This window comes from Crotalus tigris, unplaced genomic scaffold, assembly GCF_016545835.1.
Source record: "Crotalus tigris isolate CLP2741 ecotype Arizona unplaced genomic scaffold, ASM1654583v1 scf7180000024470.1849372, whole genome shotgun sequence".
Taxonomy (NCBI): Eukaryota; Metazoa; Chordata; class Lepidosauria; order Squamata; family Viperidae; genus Crotalus; species Crotalus tigris.
In genome coordinates, this window is record NW_024100641.1 from 734,757 (window position 1) to 752,752 (window position 17,996).

The following is a 17,996-nucleotide window of genomic DNA, read 5'->3' on the forward strand; positions in this document are numbered from 1 at the left end:
TCAACACAGATTAGAAGCACGAGACTAAAACATTAAGAAAGTATTATGTATTTTTAGAAAATTGTTCTGAGCAAGATTTTTAAGGGTAAAGAGAAGAGAGCAGAGGAAAGTAACAGGAACAGCAGAATCTATATAACTTTTTATTTTTAGACTGTCTTATGTCAAAGTATATTTTACCCATGTAGTATGGCTGTTTTACTATTATCCTTCTCATCTTTATACTACCTTCTCTTCTTGGTATCATCATTATTATGATTATTATTCTGTTGTTCTGCATGTATACTTAGAGCTTCAGAACCAGAGACAAATTCCTTGTGTGTCCAATCACATTTGGCCAAATGAAGCTATTCTATTATTCTATTCTATTCTATTCTATTCTATTCTATTCTATTCTATTCTATTCTATTCTATTCTATTCTATTCTATTCTATTCTAATTTTATATTCCATTCCATTCTATTCTATTCTATTCCACTCCTCTCCTCTCCGCTCCGCTGTAAAAATAATATCAATTAGAATAAGCTTGAATATTTAGTTGTTTAATTTAATGTTTAATTTAGCTCCAGCATTTTTAATTTGCAAAAAGCCAAGACACTCCAGGTATAATAAGATTTGGTATCTTTTGGGAAACAGCACTCTGAGTAGGATTTGGTTCTTTGTTTCAGGGGAACCAACACAAATTGATCATTTAGTTTTTGTTGTTCATGGGATTGGACCAGCTTGTGATATTCGATTCCGGAGTATCGTTCAATGTGGTAAGTACAAAGAAGAAACATTGCTGGTTCTGCATCCCAAAAAAGGAATTGGTATGTGTTGTGGGGACAGATATTACTATCATGACCTTCCTTACCATATAAAGCCAGATTTCTCCAAATTAGTCCTCCTGTACAAGTGAATGCTATGTTGTTTGCAGACCTGAATTACTAATACAGATGACTCTCAACTTATGATCACAACTGGAGTCAGGATTTCCATTGTTGAGAGACTTGCATCCAGTTTTGCCATCTTTTTGGCCATGGTTCTTAAGCAAATCACCGCAGTTCTTAAGTGAATCACACAGTCATTAAACAAATCCAGTGTCCCTCTCACTGATTCTGCTCATTGGAAGCCAGCTAGGAAGGTGACATTACCCCAAGCATAAATACATGCCAGTTGTCAAGCATCTGAATTTTGATCATATGATGATGGGAATGCTGCACTATTCATAAGTGCAAGGGCTTTTCGTACGTCATTTTTTTCCCCCAGTCATCCTGCTCCATGGAGTAGACAGAAGGCCACCTGAAGAGACTAGAAGCATTTGAAATGTGGATTTACAGGTGGCTGTTACGTATAAGCTGGGTTGACAAGATCAGAAATGAGGAGGGGATCAGCCGCCTGGGAAAGCCAAGGGAAATCATCAAAACAATTAAAAAATGAAAATTAGAATATATCGGACATGTGATGCGACACCCAGAAAAATACGGCATACTCCATTTCATCCTCCAGGGAAAGATTGAAGACAAATGAGGTCCAGGCAGAAGAAGAACATTGTGGCTTCAAAATCTAAGGGAATGGTTTGGTCAAAACTCAGCAGCACTTTTTCGTGCGGCTGCTGATAAAAACAGGATCGCCAACGTCCAATAACTGATATGGCACAAGAAGAAGAAGTGGTGGTGTAACTTTGAACAATCACCAAAATAAGTTGAGGACTACCTGTACATACCTACTAATATATACCAATGTTTTTTAGTTGCGTTTATTCCACAATAATTAAAGCTTCAGCATTGTTATCACCTTCATCATAATCTACTTGATGAGAGATAATGTTAGGAAACCCATTTATTTCTAGTTGATGTTGCAATTATCTGGAGATGAGCCAAATTTCAAAGCAAGATATGCCCAAATCATAGTGGTCACTCCTTATTATGGAGCCTTCAATTACATGGGATTCTTTTGTTGGAAATTATTTGGGAATTAGTTTTACAGCATCTCTAAAATACATTTTACTATGACATAAAGATTGCATTTCTGTTGACTGTGATCCATGAAAGTTTATGGTGCAAGATATGCAAAAATACAAATTACACTGTGTTAAGAGAAGCATCAGTAAATCTTGATTAGTATTGTAGGAAGTGGGACTTGAGCAACAAGATCCTTTGCAGTGCCAGGTTCTCCAAAGTAATGTTTACATAATACTTTATCACATAAATTTTAAATGAAGAAGTGGTTGAAGCAATTGCTTGGACTTTCCCCTTTTTCACAATGAATCTAGCATTTTAGTGAGTTTCAAGCCCATCTTGCATAAAATGGTCCCAGTGCAATGATTGCATAAAATGGATTGCATAAAATGGTTTGGAGAGACAACTACATTAGTGAAGTAACCTTGTTATAGAAACTGGCTGTGCAGTAACATGACAATAATGTGGCTTCTAAGGTGGACTTCTTAGAAGTCTTCTAAGAAAATGTGTCTGTGGAAATGCTAAATTTCCAGAATCATAACTGGAGAGAAGAACAAGAATTAGACAATTGCTGCTACTGCTAGGACTAACAACTTGTGTTTTTAATAAATATGTAAGTGTTATAAACTGCTTACTGAGCCAGTTTGATGTAGTGGTTTATGAGAACCAGATAGGAATTGTTGAATTCTAGTCCTGCCTTAGGCACAAAGCCAGCTGATGGACTTGGGCCCAGTTCTTGTCTCTCAACCCAAAGGAGAAGAAGACAAGAGCAAACTATTTTCAAAAACTGCTACTAAGAAAGGGCATTACTAGGCATTTCTATGTGGTCATCAGGAGTCAACATTGATTTGAAGGCACAGTTTTCACAAACACTTAAGGACTACAGTAGATGAAATACAGAGAAGACGTGTCTCTGCATTTACTGCGTTTCTTCCCCCTAAAAATAAACTGGAACAATCTGGTAGAGAAACCAGGAGACTGTGACTTCTAGTCCCACCTTAGGTGTGAAAGCTAGCTGGGTGACTTTGGACCAGTCACTCTTGTCTCAACCCAACCCACCTCTGTGGTTGTTGTTGTGCCTTGAGTTACTTGTAATCAGGTGGGATAAAAATATAATAAACAAACAGTGTTGAGAAAGAGGAATTGTTCCCTTATTCCTGTTCTTTTTCCCCATTTGAGTCTACTTCCAGTCTTCCCAGGAAATTGAATTTTCCTTCCCCATTGTTAAGTGTGCAGTAATAGCTACTTTGATTCAAAACAGTTTCTTCTTCTTCTTCTTCTTCTTCTTCTTCTTCTTCTTCTTCTTCTTCTTCTTCTTCTTCTTCTTCTTCTTCTTCTTCTTCTTCTTCTTCTTCTTCTTCTTCTTCTTCTTCTTCTTCTTCTTCTTCTTCTTCTTCTTCTTCTTCCTCCTCCTCCTCCTCCTCCTCCTCCTCCTCCTCCTCCTCCTCCTCCTCCTCCTCCTCCTCCTCCTTCTTCTTCTTCAGTCAACGACTTCCGCAGTGTTTCCTTGAACATGATCTCAACCCATTTCAAGAAGGCTCAGGAACAACAACAAATTGGTCGAGTTGAATTTATTCCAGTGAACTGGCACAGTACTTTACATACAGGAGTAGATGTGTAAGTGCATTTTGCAATGCTTCAAGGAAATCTGTACGGGGTGATGACAGCCTGAGATCTACAGAGATATTTTTCATTTCATAAAACGCTACAATTTTAACTGACAAGAGGAGGCAGTCTGCATTTTAGACTTTTGGGGACTCTATACAATGTATAGAAAATAGATAAAATATATACTTAGATCTGCTTTCCTTAGTCCCAAAATTTTGGTATAGTACCTCACTCTTCCAGATCTGCTATGTCAGATCTCACCCAAGCCAAGCCAAGCCAAGCCACAAATCATCCTTTCCTTGATAAGGATTGTACAGTAGATATAGACATTACAAACATTTAATTTGCAAGTCAATTCTCACTGTGTTTTCTTGGGAGTTCATTGAATTCAGTTGGATTTATTGGTTAATAAAACCAATCAAAAGAGTACTTCAGTATTTTTATTAGTTTTATTTTGATCCAGCTTTTGTAGTGAAGCCTCCTTATGCTGACAAAAAAACAACAACTTAGTGGCAGAACGTAGAAGTTGGAACGCTAAGAGGAAAAATGACAGTGGTCAGTGGGAATGGTTGAAATCACTGTTCCTTCTAAACGTCCTTCTCTGCTTTGCTTACAGAAATTTGGAGAGAATCACTTTGCCAAGCATCAACCGCTTACGTCACTTCATCAACGATACCATCCTGGATGTGTTTTTCTACAACAGCTCTACCTACTGTCAAACCATTGTGGATACGGTTGCATCAGAAATGAACCGGATCTACCTGCTCTTTTTGGAGAGAAATCCTGATTTCAAAGGAGGTGTCTCCATAGCTGGCCATAGCTTAGGTATAATTATTTTTCATACTTTAATGCAAAGCTTATCAGCATACAGTATGTTATTTACAATATAATGTACTAAAAATGTTCTGGACTCTTAGATCAACATAGAAAAATTTTTTTCCAGAGAGAGCACAATACATGCATGATAATCTTAAATTAATTTACAGTTGTAACATCTACAAATCACAGGATAAAGGAGATTTAAAACCAGATACATCATTTTAATCAAGCAGTAATGATCTTGAGCAATTCATAACAAAAGTCCTTGTCTTGCATTCAGACGACCCCAAATTCAGTCTTTGATCTCTCTAGGTAGGACTAGAAAAAAAAAATGTGGCTGGAAACCCCAGGTGACTGCCTCTAGGCAATCTAGTCAAGTGTGGTCTTATTTTGGTGTAAGGACTTCTGAAATCATTTCATTTGGGTTACTTTGAGGTAAGATGGGCAGCCTATACATTTTATAAATCAATAAATGAAATTTGGGAATGAGCTCTATAGTTATTCAGATATATGGGACAGGACAAACCGGGCCACCTATTACCTATTCAATTTAAAATCGGTATTGAAACTAGATCTTTGGGTTCTTGGGATGCAGCATCTCCTGGGTTTTTCTGACTTTTCAGAATGTAATTTTGTATGCATTTTTTTCGCCACTTGATTAAACATTTGCAGGGCTGGGAGGTTTGTTCCTCTCCTTGTATTTTCATGAAGTAGTAGGCGATATACTGATAATACATTTCTGTATAGCAAAAATAATAATAATAGAACATAAACTTCTGAAGGGAATTTGTTTTCTCTTTGGTACAAAATTTAAAAAAAATAACTTGATTCCCACGGTATAGATTTTTTTTAAAAAAAATCTAGTTTCCTCCATTTGTTCTACTTTTCAAATTGTAAAATCAATAATTTCTCCATTATTGTTTTTTTTAAACTAACAAGAATTGTGAATTTATATTTTATCTGAGAAGGTTGAAACCTTTGGTAATCCTGACACCCCATATTTGTGATTTTCCTCTAAGACCTGCTCATGATGTTATTTTCTTAGGGTCCCTTATATTATTTGATCTTCTCACAAATCAGAAATGCACATTTGATGAGCAAGAAAAAAAAGAGGTACATGTTTACATGTTATTCTGTTGTTTCAGTTCGGGACAAGCCCGAGTTAATTGATATTTTCACGCTGCGCTTTCATTTAGCCAAGATAATTTTCTAATCTTCAGAAATACCGTCAGTTAGTTCTGAGAGAAGAAGCATACATAGTATGGCTTTTGCTAAACTTAGTTGTTCCCTAGTTTTGAGTTAGGTGCTAATCCTTATAGATTCCCAAGGTTGGGATGGGATGGGAATATTCTAAGCAAATTTTTGGATTTAAAAATTCCACTGAGAGAGGATTACAGCAAATACAGTAAAAAAAATTCTCATTGATTGTGAGGAAGCTTATAGTCTCTATAAGGCGATACAGGATTTCAGCTATCAATAAGTGTTTTGTTATCTCTCTGTAGGAAGGTTAAATAAATCCTTAACTGTTTTGTTTAATGAAATTACAGGACATTTAAACTGTTTCTTTGGGCTTGATTATATTTGAATGTAGTGCTTTTAGCGTTTTATTGTTTTAAAATGTTTTTAGTATTTTTAATTGTATTATATTTTTTTAATTGTAAGCCACCCAGAGTCATTGACTGTGGTTGGCTACTATATATGTTTAGTTAAACCCACTGAAACAATGGACTTTTAAAGCTAGTACAGATTGACATGCTCCATTGATTTCAGTGGTGGTGCTCCAAGCTATGAACTTTGATTTAAGCATGTATTTGTTTGTTGATTTGTGTTCAATTCTGTCCAATTCTTAGAGACTGCCTGGATAAGTCCTTGCAGTTTTCTTGGCAAGGTGGTTTACCACTGCCTAAGTAACTGGCCCCAGGTCACACACCTGGTTTTCTGCCTAAGGGGGGGACTAGAACTCAAACGTCTCCTGTTTTTTAGCCTGAGGCCTTAACCACTATACCAAAGAGGTTCTACAACCCAACATTAGGAGAATCATTTGTAAAATTCTACAATTTTATTGTTTATTTCAGTGATAACATTTGCATACATCCTAAACTGAAGCAAACCAGGAGCCTTAAAAACTTCCTAATTCACTTTTCACAGGGATTACCAAGACTAGCAATGGATCAGGAAATCAACAAATCTATGAAGGACATCTTAGCAGAACTTGATCTTTCTGAATATTATGCTGTGTTTGAGAAGGAAAAAGTGGACAGTCGAGCATTGGTAAATGAAACCGGGGTTGCTTCTGTTACCTAAAACATGGATGCTGCTGGCTTTCATATATCTGTCTTCAGCATGGCCTCTTAAGGCAAATGAACTTTAGGCCAATAATATCAGGGGCCGGTAGATATGGATGAGCAATTTCTTTTCCATTGAAATTTTGTTTGGATCTACTTGGAGATCATCATCTGGGATAGTTCATGTTCGGATTAGATACTTCTTTGGCAAGGAATAACATCCTACTTTTCCTATTTATTTACATTACTTCTGTCTTTCTTTAGAATGCCAACTGCATATACCAGAATGTCCCAATCTTATAGTCAAGGACACGGTTATTTAAAACACACACACCATGCTGTGCTAGAATATTTGAGAAGCACTTCATTATTCTCATCCTTAACTCTTTTGCAGCGTGGCATTTTGAAGTCATTGCCTCTTGGGCAACCGGACTTAGTCTGTGAACTAGGAATTGCTTATGGATTGTGACTTGGGTGTCACCTTTTCTCCAGTGCTTCCTGCTTCTGGGCTTTGCAAGCTCCTTTTGTTTTGCTTGGATCAGTATGTCGGTTTTTACAAAGCTGAATTGTCTCTTGAAATTAGTGAGCTGTGTAGAAGCAGCCTAAGCCCCGCCCCTTTTCCTCTTCCTTTCTATATCCTGTTCGTACTAGAACTGTGTTTCTGAGTGTGGAATTTTTATGTGCAGGCCCTGTGCACGGACAAGGAGCTTAAAGAGATGGGGATCCCCTTGGGACCCAGAATCAGGATCCTGCACTATTTAAGGAAGAGAAGCAACTACCAGGTATGCCTTGTGTAAGCCTTTGAACCACTGAAACGTGCATCTTCGGGGACACAGCCATGAAGTTATGCTTTGGAACCTAGTTATGCTGTATTAATTTCATCACCTAAATCAAAAGGAATACTTTGTCATTGTTCTCTCATTTTTTGCTTTCTTGGCTCTCCCTTGGAATTAGAAAAAAAAATCTGTGTTTTCCATTAGCTACAGCAGTACTCGCCTGACGACTGGTCACTTAGTGACTGTTTGAAGTTACAATGGACCTCCCTGGGGATACTTATCATCTGGTTCTGAACTTTTGACCGTCACCCTCTTTGCTCATGGGACTGCACGTTGGGCACTTGGCAGCCAGCCCACATCCATGGCTGACTGCAGTGTTCCGCAATCATGTGATTCCATTTTGCAGTGATTTTCCCTGAAACCAGCAATAACTTCTGGTTTTCAGCGAAAGTGGTCCCTAGCAAGCCATTGATTTGCTTAACAACTGGTGCAAAGAAGGTCATAAAATCAAGTCGATCATGTGGTGACCGATTTTACGACTATCATGACTTACAACCTTGATGGGCAGGCTCCATTATGGTCATAAATTGAGGATTATCTGTATAAATGCAGTTATGAGGCCACTACCGTACCCCCATAGAGGTCTTGTATATAATTACATGGATTGTATGTATATGCTTGCTTCTCTTCTACCATGTGTTCACCCTATGCTAAATAAATAAAACTCCCCATTGGATAGTATTTCACAGCCATTTCGGTTAAGGATGTGACCGTCCATAGATTTTCTAAATTGCCTGTCAATACTACCTAATTGACAGCCATCACCACCAGCAAATTACATAGTTGCCAAATGAGCTCTTCTTGATGAAGATTTTCCATGCTTCTTGGAATCATGCTTGAACCCTTTTCACTCCTGATGCATTTTCCCATTGGAGTCACACGACTTTCAGCTGCGTCTCCGGATGAAAGTGTTTCACATGGCCCAAGAGTGTTGATCTTGATGGAGCCTTTGCATCCGTTTAACCTTTTATTTATTCCTTTTGGTTTTTCTCATTTGATAATGAGGTTGTGGCAAAATATAAACCTTCTAAAGCCTTTAATATGTTCTAGGCAGAAGAATTCATAATATAATACAAAAAATTGTGCAGTCCTTCTTATCACGAAGTACACAGTGTTCACTCTACAGACAACCGTAGTAGCATTCCACTAAAAAGTTTTTATAAAATGGATCCTCCTTCTGTTGAGGTAGCACATGTTTGAAAGCAACTGCAGAAGATTTTTATTATCATCATTATTATTTTCTTTGTAGGTTTTGAGACAAACCTCTGGAGCTGCTGAGGAAGGTGGAGATGCCAACCAGGGAACATCTGCAATGCCCATATGTGCAGAAACCAGTTGTAGAATTCCGGGTGTTATAACAGGGCAGGTAACTTTAATAGACAACAGCTATTAATGATTTGCTTAATGACCATGGCAAATTTTTTTTCTAAAATTGGTGCTACTCCCATAACAACTGTGCTCATAAGTCGAAGACTACCTATAGTGCATCAACAAAATATTGATAATAAAAAAAAATTCTATACTTTTTTTTCAGAAAGTCATGCAGGCAAAAATATTATATTTATATAGATTATGTTTAAATGCTTTGTTCTGACTCCGGCTAATTGGGCCAAGATCTGAATCCAGACCGTATTATCTCATATCAGATCCTTCATTGGGCTGGTGCAGAAGTATCACACTAAATGCTTGTCCTTTGCTATCTCTGTTTACATTCCTTCATAGTTGCTTGTTGATGACCTCCAGCGTTTATGGGCTGCTGAATTCCACAGCTCATTATGCAAATGCACAGGCTACAAAATATTTTCCTGTTTCAGAAAATCCTGGATGTAGCTTGGAGGACTGTCTGAAAACTCCTACAGACAAGGTCTGAAGCCTGTAGAGCAGTGGTTCTCAACCTGTGGGTCGGGACCCCATTTGGGGTCGAACAACCATTTCACGGGGGTCGCCAAACAACACAGTCCGCCATTTTTTTCCATCTTTTCCTTAGCTGTGCTACTCCCTTTTATTCTATTGGCTTTTGAAAGCCAATAGAACAGACTCTCTTGAATAGAGTCTAATTCTATTGGCTTTCAAAAGACAATAGGAATTGTCCAGGCTGTCTCTGCCCTGCTTAGACCGCCAAAAGTCCCATTCTGCAAACGGTGCTGCAAGTTGTCTGCAGCGAAGGTGAGCTGTCTGGAAATTTCCACCCCTCCCTGCTGAGCAACTACTAAAAATGTAAGGCCAGGGGTGGGAGATGGGAGGCCAGTGGGCGCAGGGAGGATTGTTGGCATGCGTGGGGTCCGGCTGGTGCCTTACCTCCCTTGGGCTGGGCCAGGTGGTGGCTCAGCCAGTGGTCGGCCTACTCCGTCTCTGCCGCTTGCCAGCTATGCCTCGGCCGGCGCAGGGGGCGGCACCATGCATGTGCGGCGCTCCTGGGCAGGGAAAGTCCTCGACTTATGACCGGTTGGGTAGTCCTCAACTTCCGACCGGTTGGGTAGTCCTCGACTTACGACCGGTTGGGGGTCGCGGCATTAAAAAGGTTGAGAACCTCTGCTGTAGATAGTTCTGTCCTGAAGGGAAGATGCCCTGGAAAGATAAACTTGTTTGCCTTTTTTTGTTGTTGTTTTTTTTAGCAGCATGTTTCTGTTTCGATTTTACATTATGGACGTTTGTAATTTTCATGAGTCCCACAGGCAGGCAGAATGGAATTGCTTGTTCCCTGTAAACCGTCAATTCTATTTGCATTCCATCAGGTCTCTGCAAACTACCCTCAGCTTATCTACAATCCACAGATTTTTTTTGCTTTTGGCTCACCCATTGGGATGTTTCTCACTGTACGAGGTGTGAATAGGATTGATCCAACTTACACCCTGCCCACCTGCAAAGGCTTCTTCAATATCTTTCATCCCGTAAGTCTGAGTATCTTTTCTTGTTCCTTTGTCCAAGGAGTACAAAGAGAAAATTACAGTCGGCTGCACTGCAGTGCAAATGGATCATGGCTAACTTGATTCAAGTCCTGCTGAAATAGATGGGACTCAGATAACGGTTAGTTGGCACTGGCTCCAGTTCTTCGTATTGTCAACTGGATGGCAGATAGCTGCGTAATATCGAATAAGATCTGATGAGAAATCAACAAATCGGCCAGCCTTAGAAGAAAAAAAAAACAAATAAAAGAAAACCAAGAATCATAACAAAGAGATGGAATGTAGATACACCGAGGTTCTGTGACATTCGGCTTATAGACACATATCCATCAAATTCTGGCCTGTTCAAAAGTATGTAACATTTGGAAATAATTAAAATCTTGAATCCAATCTGTAAATTATGCAGCTTCTAAATTAGAAAACCTTAACGCACCCTTTCTGGAGATAATCTCATCCTGTATTGGGGCTTAGTTAACCATCCATGGTCCATGTTTCCCTTACATTAGAAATAGGACAGAGCAGTGTGGAGAGAAAAGCTTACCTCTCCTAATCATTTGCTACTTTTCAGTCATGGGTGGGGGTATTGATTTCTGAAGACTTATCTGTTAATTGAGAATGCATAAGCCTTGCTGTTTGCTCAAAATGTCCTCTGAGCAGCTTAATGAAAAGTGCAGCTCAATATAAAACAAACACGGTAATAATACCCAGATGTAAAAACCCAAACAGTAGAGAAGTAAAAACCCAATAGAAGCCAAACAGAAAAAGATCTGCAATTTAAACCAATGTCCTCGTTTTCTCCATTTCCCTTAAAAAAAAAAATCAGTGTAGAAGACAGAAAGTTAAGCTTCTTTAGGTAGGGATTGTTATTATCGTGGTGTCAAGATAATACAGGTAGTCCTCATTTAGTGACAGCTTTCTACAGTGACTGTTCATAATTATGATGGTGGCAAAAAAGTAACTTTGCCACCAGTCCTCACATTTACAGCCTTTGCAGTCTGTAAAGCAAAAAGAAAATTGAAGTACAATATTAAGCACAGTTGTGGTTTCACTTGGCAAACACTTTGCTTAATAAAAATTTGCCAAGTCTGGTTGCTAAACAAGGACAACTTTCAAGATTGTGGGATGAAAAGTTTTCTTCTTGTAACAATGTGAAGTCAACTCTGGGAAGATGAATACTGCTGAGAGATAATCAGAAAAAAAAATGGAAACATGCAGAAACATCTTGAAAACAATCTCTTTTAAGTTCTCCAAATGAAAGAGAGAGAAAAACGAAACCAAACACAAGAAAAAAATAGAACAAATTAAAAGAAACAAAATTGCTCTTAAAATGAATTTCAGAAGCAAATTATGTGTCAGAATTTGATACTAAACTGCAAAGAGGACCCACAAAGCCACACGTGATCTGCAGGTTTCCCACTCCTTCAAAAATAAATAAAATGTAATAATTGTTTATTTAATTGTGGCATTAATTTCTTAATTACTTTTTTTTGCCTTTTTTAAAATGGTTTGCATGCTTCCTTTGGGATTAAAGGTACTATAGAGAATGGATGGGCTGTAATGAATACAAACCTTTTCTTTTGTAGTTTGATCCAGTAGCATACAGGATTGAGCCCATGATTGTTCCTGATGTGGAATTTGAACCCATGCTGCTTCCTCACCACAAAGGCCGAAAAAGGATGCACTTAGGTAAAAAAGAAAAGAAAAACCAGCCAAAAAAGCATTGTTTCTTCTCCATCTTATGCATCTAAATTTCATTTTTGATGTGTGCCATTGTGCCCATAGTAAAAAAATGACAAAAAAGATTATCTTATCTTATCATCTTATCTTAAATATATCATGAGTGATCTTCAGTGGGACTCCAACTATAGCTTTGCGTGTGATGGTATATGTCCTGATATACCTGCAGTATCCACGTGAGAATTAGGGATATGGGTGAAGCAGGATGGATGGCAGGTAACTTTTCACATCCACCCTAGAATGCTTCTTCCGGTGCCCCATGGGTGCACATGCACGAAGTCACTTTCTCAGAATTTTCCTTATAATTTATGAAGGAATGCTTGCAAAGATATGCATACTGGCTGGGGAATTCTGGGAGTTGAAGTCCACACATCTTTAAAGTTGCCAGGGTTGAGCAGCACGGATTTAGCATGACAGGCTTTTTCAGTAGCAAACAAGTCTAGAACCTGGCCCAACCAGCTGATTGCAGAGAATATAAATCCTTTCCATTCCCCACCAGTTAGTTAGAATTGAAGAAGCTTCTTGGATGAGAAGCAAATCAGTCCAGTTGTCTTTAAAATAAAAGCACCTTTGGGACAACCATTACCTGGATGAATGAGAACCTCCAAAGACATCAGTCTAAAACCTGCATTTAAGTTGCACATCCATGTGATCGTGGGTTTTTTTTTTCCTAGTTTTGAATTTTTTTCCTTTATTTTTCCAGAATTGAAGGAAGGCCTCACTCGGATGAGCATGGACCTGAAAAATAACTTGTTGGGCTCCCTGAGGACCGCTTGGCAGTCCTTCACCAGAACCTCATTGCCCGCTGTGGAGGCAGGAGCCACCGGAGATGTGGAACAGGAATCGGAAGCTGAAACCAGCATGGAAAAGCAACCTGGTTGGTTTAAACTGTGATTTGCACACTCAAGAGAGTTTGGTTACCTTTGGTGCATGCAAAGGAAAATATTTTGTGTTGCTTTGCAGCTGTTCTTGCCTTCGGCTTCCCATTTACAAAACTCCCGTTGCAATAAAGGTTTGGGGTAAATAGTGCAAAATGAATTTGTTGATACAGTGGGTTATATTTGAGAGATTATGAGTTTCCTAAGGGTCTCCTTGGCATCAGGTGGGGCTCCTTCTGCTCTATTGAGTGAAAAGAGAACTAATGGCCCAAGGATTGCGTTGTGCAATTTCCAGGTCTGGGCATGGAGCACTGTAATTGCCCTCTAGGTACTTGTGGCTAAGAGTTGCCACTTCTTTTTAGTGTTGTCTGAAGGAAGGGCTTTCTAGAATATTGGCAACTTTAAGACTTGTGGACATCAGCTCCTAGGATTCTGGCTGAGGAGTTCAACTCCCATGGCTGGCTGAGGAATTCTGAGAGTTGACAAGTCTTAAACGTTGCCAAGATTGGAGACCCCTATAAGACCGAGCTGCCACCGTTGCCTCAGGCAGGAAAATTAAGGCTGAACTTAGCTTAAGTGGCCAGTTCACTGGTTGCAAGTGTGTTGATTTAGCTTTCTTCCATATAAATACAGAGGAGAAACCAGAGGAACCAACCACGTCAGCAAAAGAGGATCCACCTCCAATTAATGTGGGGCTGCTGAATGGGGGCCATCGCATTGACTACGTGCTTCAGGAGAAACCCATTGAAAGCTTTAACGAGTATTTATTTGCACTGCAAGGCCATTTATGCTACTGGTAAGCTCTGCCTAGGGGGCTAATCCTGATCTGGTGCCCAATAGTTTTTCTGGATGGGGGCTGTCACCAAACATCCTTGACCAAGGAACATCTGGGAAGGTCCCTGTCTTCCATTAAGTGTGCAGCTTTGGGAAGGACACACACAGAGCCAGGAAGGAAGGAGAGAAATCAGCCTAGCCATCTAGATCAGCCAACTGAACCCTTCCTGCTAGGTTGCCTTTTCACCTGACGTGTCACGCAAGGTGGCAGTTGAAGAAGACTGTATTGTCTTTCATCTTCTCCATCGTTCCTGTTCTTCTCCAAGAGGCTTGTGACTATGTATCTTCTCCTTTGTATTGTATTGTATTTTTGCCAGGGTGTAATCAATCACGAATAGCTAGTCTTTCTTTCTCTTTTCCCTTTTTTCTATCCCTCCTTCTAGGGAGTCAGAGGACACAATATTATTGTTGTTGAAAGAGATTTATCAAACCAAGGGCATCAGCATGGATCAGCCCCTCTTGTAGAGCCAAGCTGACCATCTGCACAACTCTGGATACCAAATATGTGAGTCTATTTGTTTTTCTGATTTGAGCCCAGTTGACTCTGGCTGTTCTGTCCCAGCCTACGCGAGTTCTTGTTATGCTCACCAGGAGAAACCCCTCTTCCAAGAAACAGGAAGAAACCGCAAGAAAAAAACCAACCCCTTTCATTCTCACAGACCTGAGTCAATGTCCAAGGCAAACAAACACAGTTCACAGATCCTCAACACGAACGGTTGCCTTCGGCAACCAGCACCTCCCACACCTTCCCTTTTATAATTTAGCCAAGGCGTGGCTTCCTAGTGCCTTCTCCTTTGCCTTTGGAACTGCCCCATTGCATTCCTCTGTCCTACTTGCTTTTCTTGCCTGCGCCTTCGTGCATCTGGGATTTGTTCCAGCTGTTCTTCATCACTGTCCAACTCAGGTTCCCAGCACAGCTGTGTCTCAGACTGAGCGCGAGTAGAGGGGCTAGGCTCCTTGTCCGACTGTAAGTCTTGGAGGTCCTCAGAGCCATTCTCTGACCCTGATGTCACTCCAGGCCCCTCCTCCTCCTCCTCTGATTCCTCAGACTCAGCTGCCGGATCCACAGGCTGGCAAGGAATCACAACACTGGCTACCTTTTGAGAAAAAGACAAAAAGCAACAGATGATTTAGAAATTTTCCTCCTGGGTATCTTTTATCCCTTCCATAATGTTTTCCTTGAATCAGATCATCTCCAAGATCTGTTGCCTTCAATGAAAAGCTAACCTAATATGGCTGACGCACTATGTTGTTTCATTATGTTTTACAGATGCCCTGTGTCATCTTCCTCTTCTTTTGTCCGATATGCCCAGCATGCTTCTTCCTCACAGTCTGGAACTCTGGAAAATTCAGTATCCTATTCAGGGATGGTAGTGAGCATCGAGATCCTGTCCGATTCCTGGTATATGCAGGCCCTTGTGAATTAACCGATCTGCATTTTCTGCCTACAGCCAGTGTGTCTTTAGATCTGGTGCAACACCAGTTGTGTCCCCTTCAGTTTATGCACTAGTCAAGACTTGAAATTGGTGCTAGAATTTCACATCTTGTCTCCATTAGAAAAACCTCAAGATGGGCAGTGAAGGACTTTTGACTTATAGAAGCACTTCTTCTGAGGCCACACTGAGTGTTAGATGTTAGACTGTTTGTGGGGATTTCATTTTTGTTTTGTGTTATCTTATTCCTGCTGCTGATTAACCCAAGAAAGGGCTCAAGGCCAGAGCAAAAAAGCTGGGCATTCTTCTCTGAAATGATTATGGCAGTCAGGATGATCATGCCAGCAACAGCAATCTATCGTTTTACTTTTCTAAAGCAGGGAAAGTATAAAATTACTTACCTGGGAAGGAATTTGCAAAGCTTGTAAATTCCTCTCCATGTGTGGTTATAATGTAAACACTGTTGTAGAATCTATGTGTTTACATTTGGATGTGGGAGGTGCCAAACTTCATAGAGCAGCAGCAGCTTGATTTGCTGTTGTTTCAATGCATGCAACCAGGTCCTTGAAAGCATCTGAAGAATGAGGTCATATCCTAGAAACCACTGCCCACATAGTAATTGGACAGTAGATTGTTTTTTCAGGCACCAGATGAGGCGAACTCTATACCAGCAATTTTACCCGGGAACTCAGGGTGATTGGCTGACCATTTGGACAGTCAATTCGCATTGCTGGTTAGTCTTCCAGAACGTAAACTGAATGCATGGCTCAACATAATCTTGGCTGGTTAGTTGTGGAACACACCTGTGATTTCATGGTGTTATGTATGTTGGGCCCTGCAATTGTTGCATGACTTGTTTTGTCACAAAGTGGTCAGTTGCTTTTCTCATACCGCACATTTACAAAACGTTGTAGTCTCCACAACTGTCCTTCTCTTTTCAAGAAAGCCTTGACCAAGGAAGCCGCAAGCAGCAGGTTTACAAGTGGGATGTGATAACACTACACTCTGTTCACTTTGTGTATTCTTATTTTGTGCCAGAGACTTAGTTGTTCTCCTTGTTGTGTTTGCACTGTCATTGCATCATTGAATTTTCCAGCCCCTTGTGCTATACTTGTGGCTGAACAGAATGTCATTTGACATGGCCAAATTCTCAATTGGAGTATCAATAGGAAGTCAAGCAGTTGGAAGTTAATGCACTTTGTAAAATATTACCTATTTTTTTTAAAAAAAAAGTTATTTAACTTTTTTCCAATAGCTGTCTGCCTTTGGTGAATTTATTGATCTTTGCAAAGGAGAATCTCAACAGACCGTTAGGCCTCTTTATCTGTCATTCTTATTAGCACAGTTGCTAAATCATTAGGATTGACGACTTATACAGTAATCTTAGTGATCTGAAGTGGTTTCATCTTGTTAAGGCAGTAAGATCATCATCCATAGACTGGCTGTTCATCAGGTGTTCAAATGAGATTTAAGGATGTGTAGGATTCATCTCACAATGCAAGCACATTTACCTTAAAAAATACCTGAGTGCTGTTGTGCTGCACAAATTCTGTAAAGTTTTGCAATTGTTATATCTATCTATGGTAGAAAAATGTTTCACCCTAGACTGTGTCTACTAGCATTCTGCTGTATGGTATAAATAGTATAAAAAACCAAGAATCATAATTTCTGATCTTAGAATGGCAATATCCTATGAAAACATCTGCATCCAATGACCCCAAGATTAAAAACGTACGTGGGTAAGGACATGGATAAACTGAACTTTGGGTCTTTTTCCAGCTAAGGAAATATCTTTGAAAAATGGGAGCATGCTATAGTAAGATAAATGCACAAAACTGCAAGCTGAGAACTAGTTGAGAGACCCAAGAGGTAACAAATTAGTTCTGAGCTATAAAACATTCCACCACAATCAACCAAATGTATTGTGGTACGAGTATCGGTGGGAACTAAGTAGACTTTTTTAAAAAAATGCTTCCTTTTAGGAAAGTTCTTACCTATTTATCTTTAACCAGGAGGGGAAAATGGTTAAAGACGCTGAGCTTGTCAGCTGGAGAGCTGACAATTCAGGTTCCAGACCTGAGCCCCGTGCAACAGCTCCCCAGCTCCTGCTCATCTAGCAGTTCAAAAGCATGCAAATGCAAGTAGATTAATGGGAAGATAACAGCGTTCAGTGCCACATGACCATAGACCAGTGGTTCTCAACCTTTTTAATGCCGCGACCCCCCAACCGGTCGTAAGTCGAGGACTACTCAACCGGTCGTAAGTCGAGGACTACTCAACTGGTGCAGCACCGTTTGCAGAATGGGACTTTTGGCAGGCTCAGCAGGGCAGAGACAGCCTGGACGATTCCTATTGGCTTTTGAAAGCCAATAGAATTAGATCTATTCAAGAGAGTCTATTTTATTGGCTTTCAAAAGCCAATAGAATAAAAGGGAGTAGCACAGCTAAGGAAAAGGGGGAAAAAATGGCGGACTGCGTTGTTTGGCGACCCCCGTGAAATGGTCGTTCGACCGCAAATGGGGTCCCGACCCACAGGTGGAGAACCACTGCCATAGACCAACTCTTTGGACAACTCTGGCTCCCTCAACCAAGAAACGGAGATAAGCACCGTACCCTAGAATCAGACACAACCGACAGGGAAATCTTTAGTTTTAGTGGTTTAGGAACAGCAGTGGTGCGAAGCCATCGTTTTAACTCATCCAAAATCCCCCTAAAAGAAGCAAG

General features: G+C 40.0%; 1 protein-coding gene across 4 annotated transcripts in view; it reads left to right on the plus strand.

Moving 5' to 3' along the window:
• The window catches only part of DDHD2 (DDHD domain containing 2), a 34,900-nt gene extending 18,374 nt beyond the window's left edge, over positions 1–16,526 (plus strand). For 3 of the 4 annotated variants that reach the window (XM_039332981.1, XM_039332982.1, XM_039332983.1), the window contains 13 exons: positions 665–754; positions 3,421–3,553; positions 4,161–4,369; positions 5,409–5,476; positions 6,512–6,634; positions 7,335–7,430; positions 8,734–8,850; positions 10,220–10,375; positions 11,974–12,076; positions 12,831–13,004; positions 13,639–13,801; positions 14,223–14,344; positions 15,110–16,526. In XM_039332981.1, the coding sequence (XP_039188915.1) occupies positions 665–754; positions 3,421–3,553; positions 4,161–4,369; positions 5,409–5,476; positions 6,512–6,634; positions 7,335–7,430; positions 8,734–8,850; positions 10,220–10,375; positions 11,974–12,076; positions 12,831–13,004; positions 13,639–13,801; positions 14,223–14,304 (1,514 nt within the window). In that variant the 3' untranslated portion in view covers positions 14,305–14,344; positions 15,110–16,526. The remainder of the gene's footprint in view (positions 1–664; positions 755–3,420; positions 3,554–4,160; positions 4,370–5,408; positions 5,477–6,511; positions 6,635–7,334; positions 7,431–8,733; positions 8,851–10,219; positions 10,376–11,973; positions 12,077–12,830; positions 13,005–13,638; positions 13,802–14,222; positions 14,345–15,109) is intronic. The other variant, XM_039332984.1, reaches the window with a different exon arrangement.
• The last annotated feature ends 1,470 nt before the right edge of the window (positions 16,527–17,996 follow it).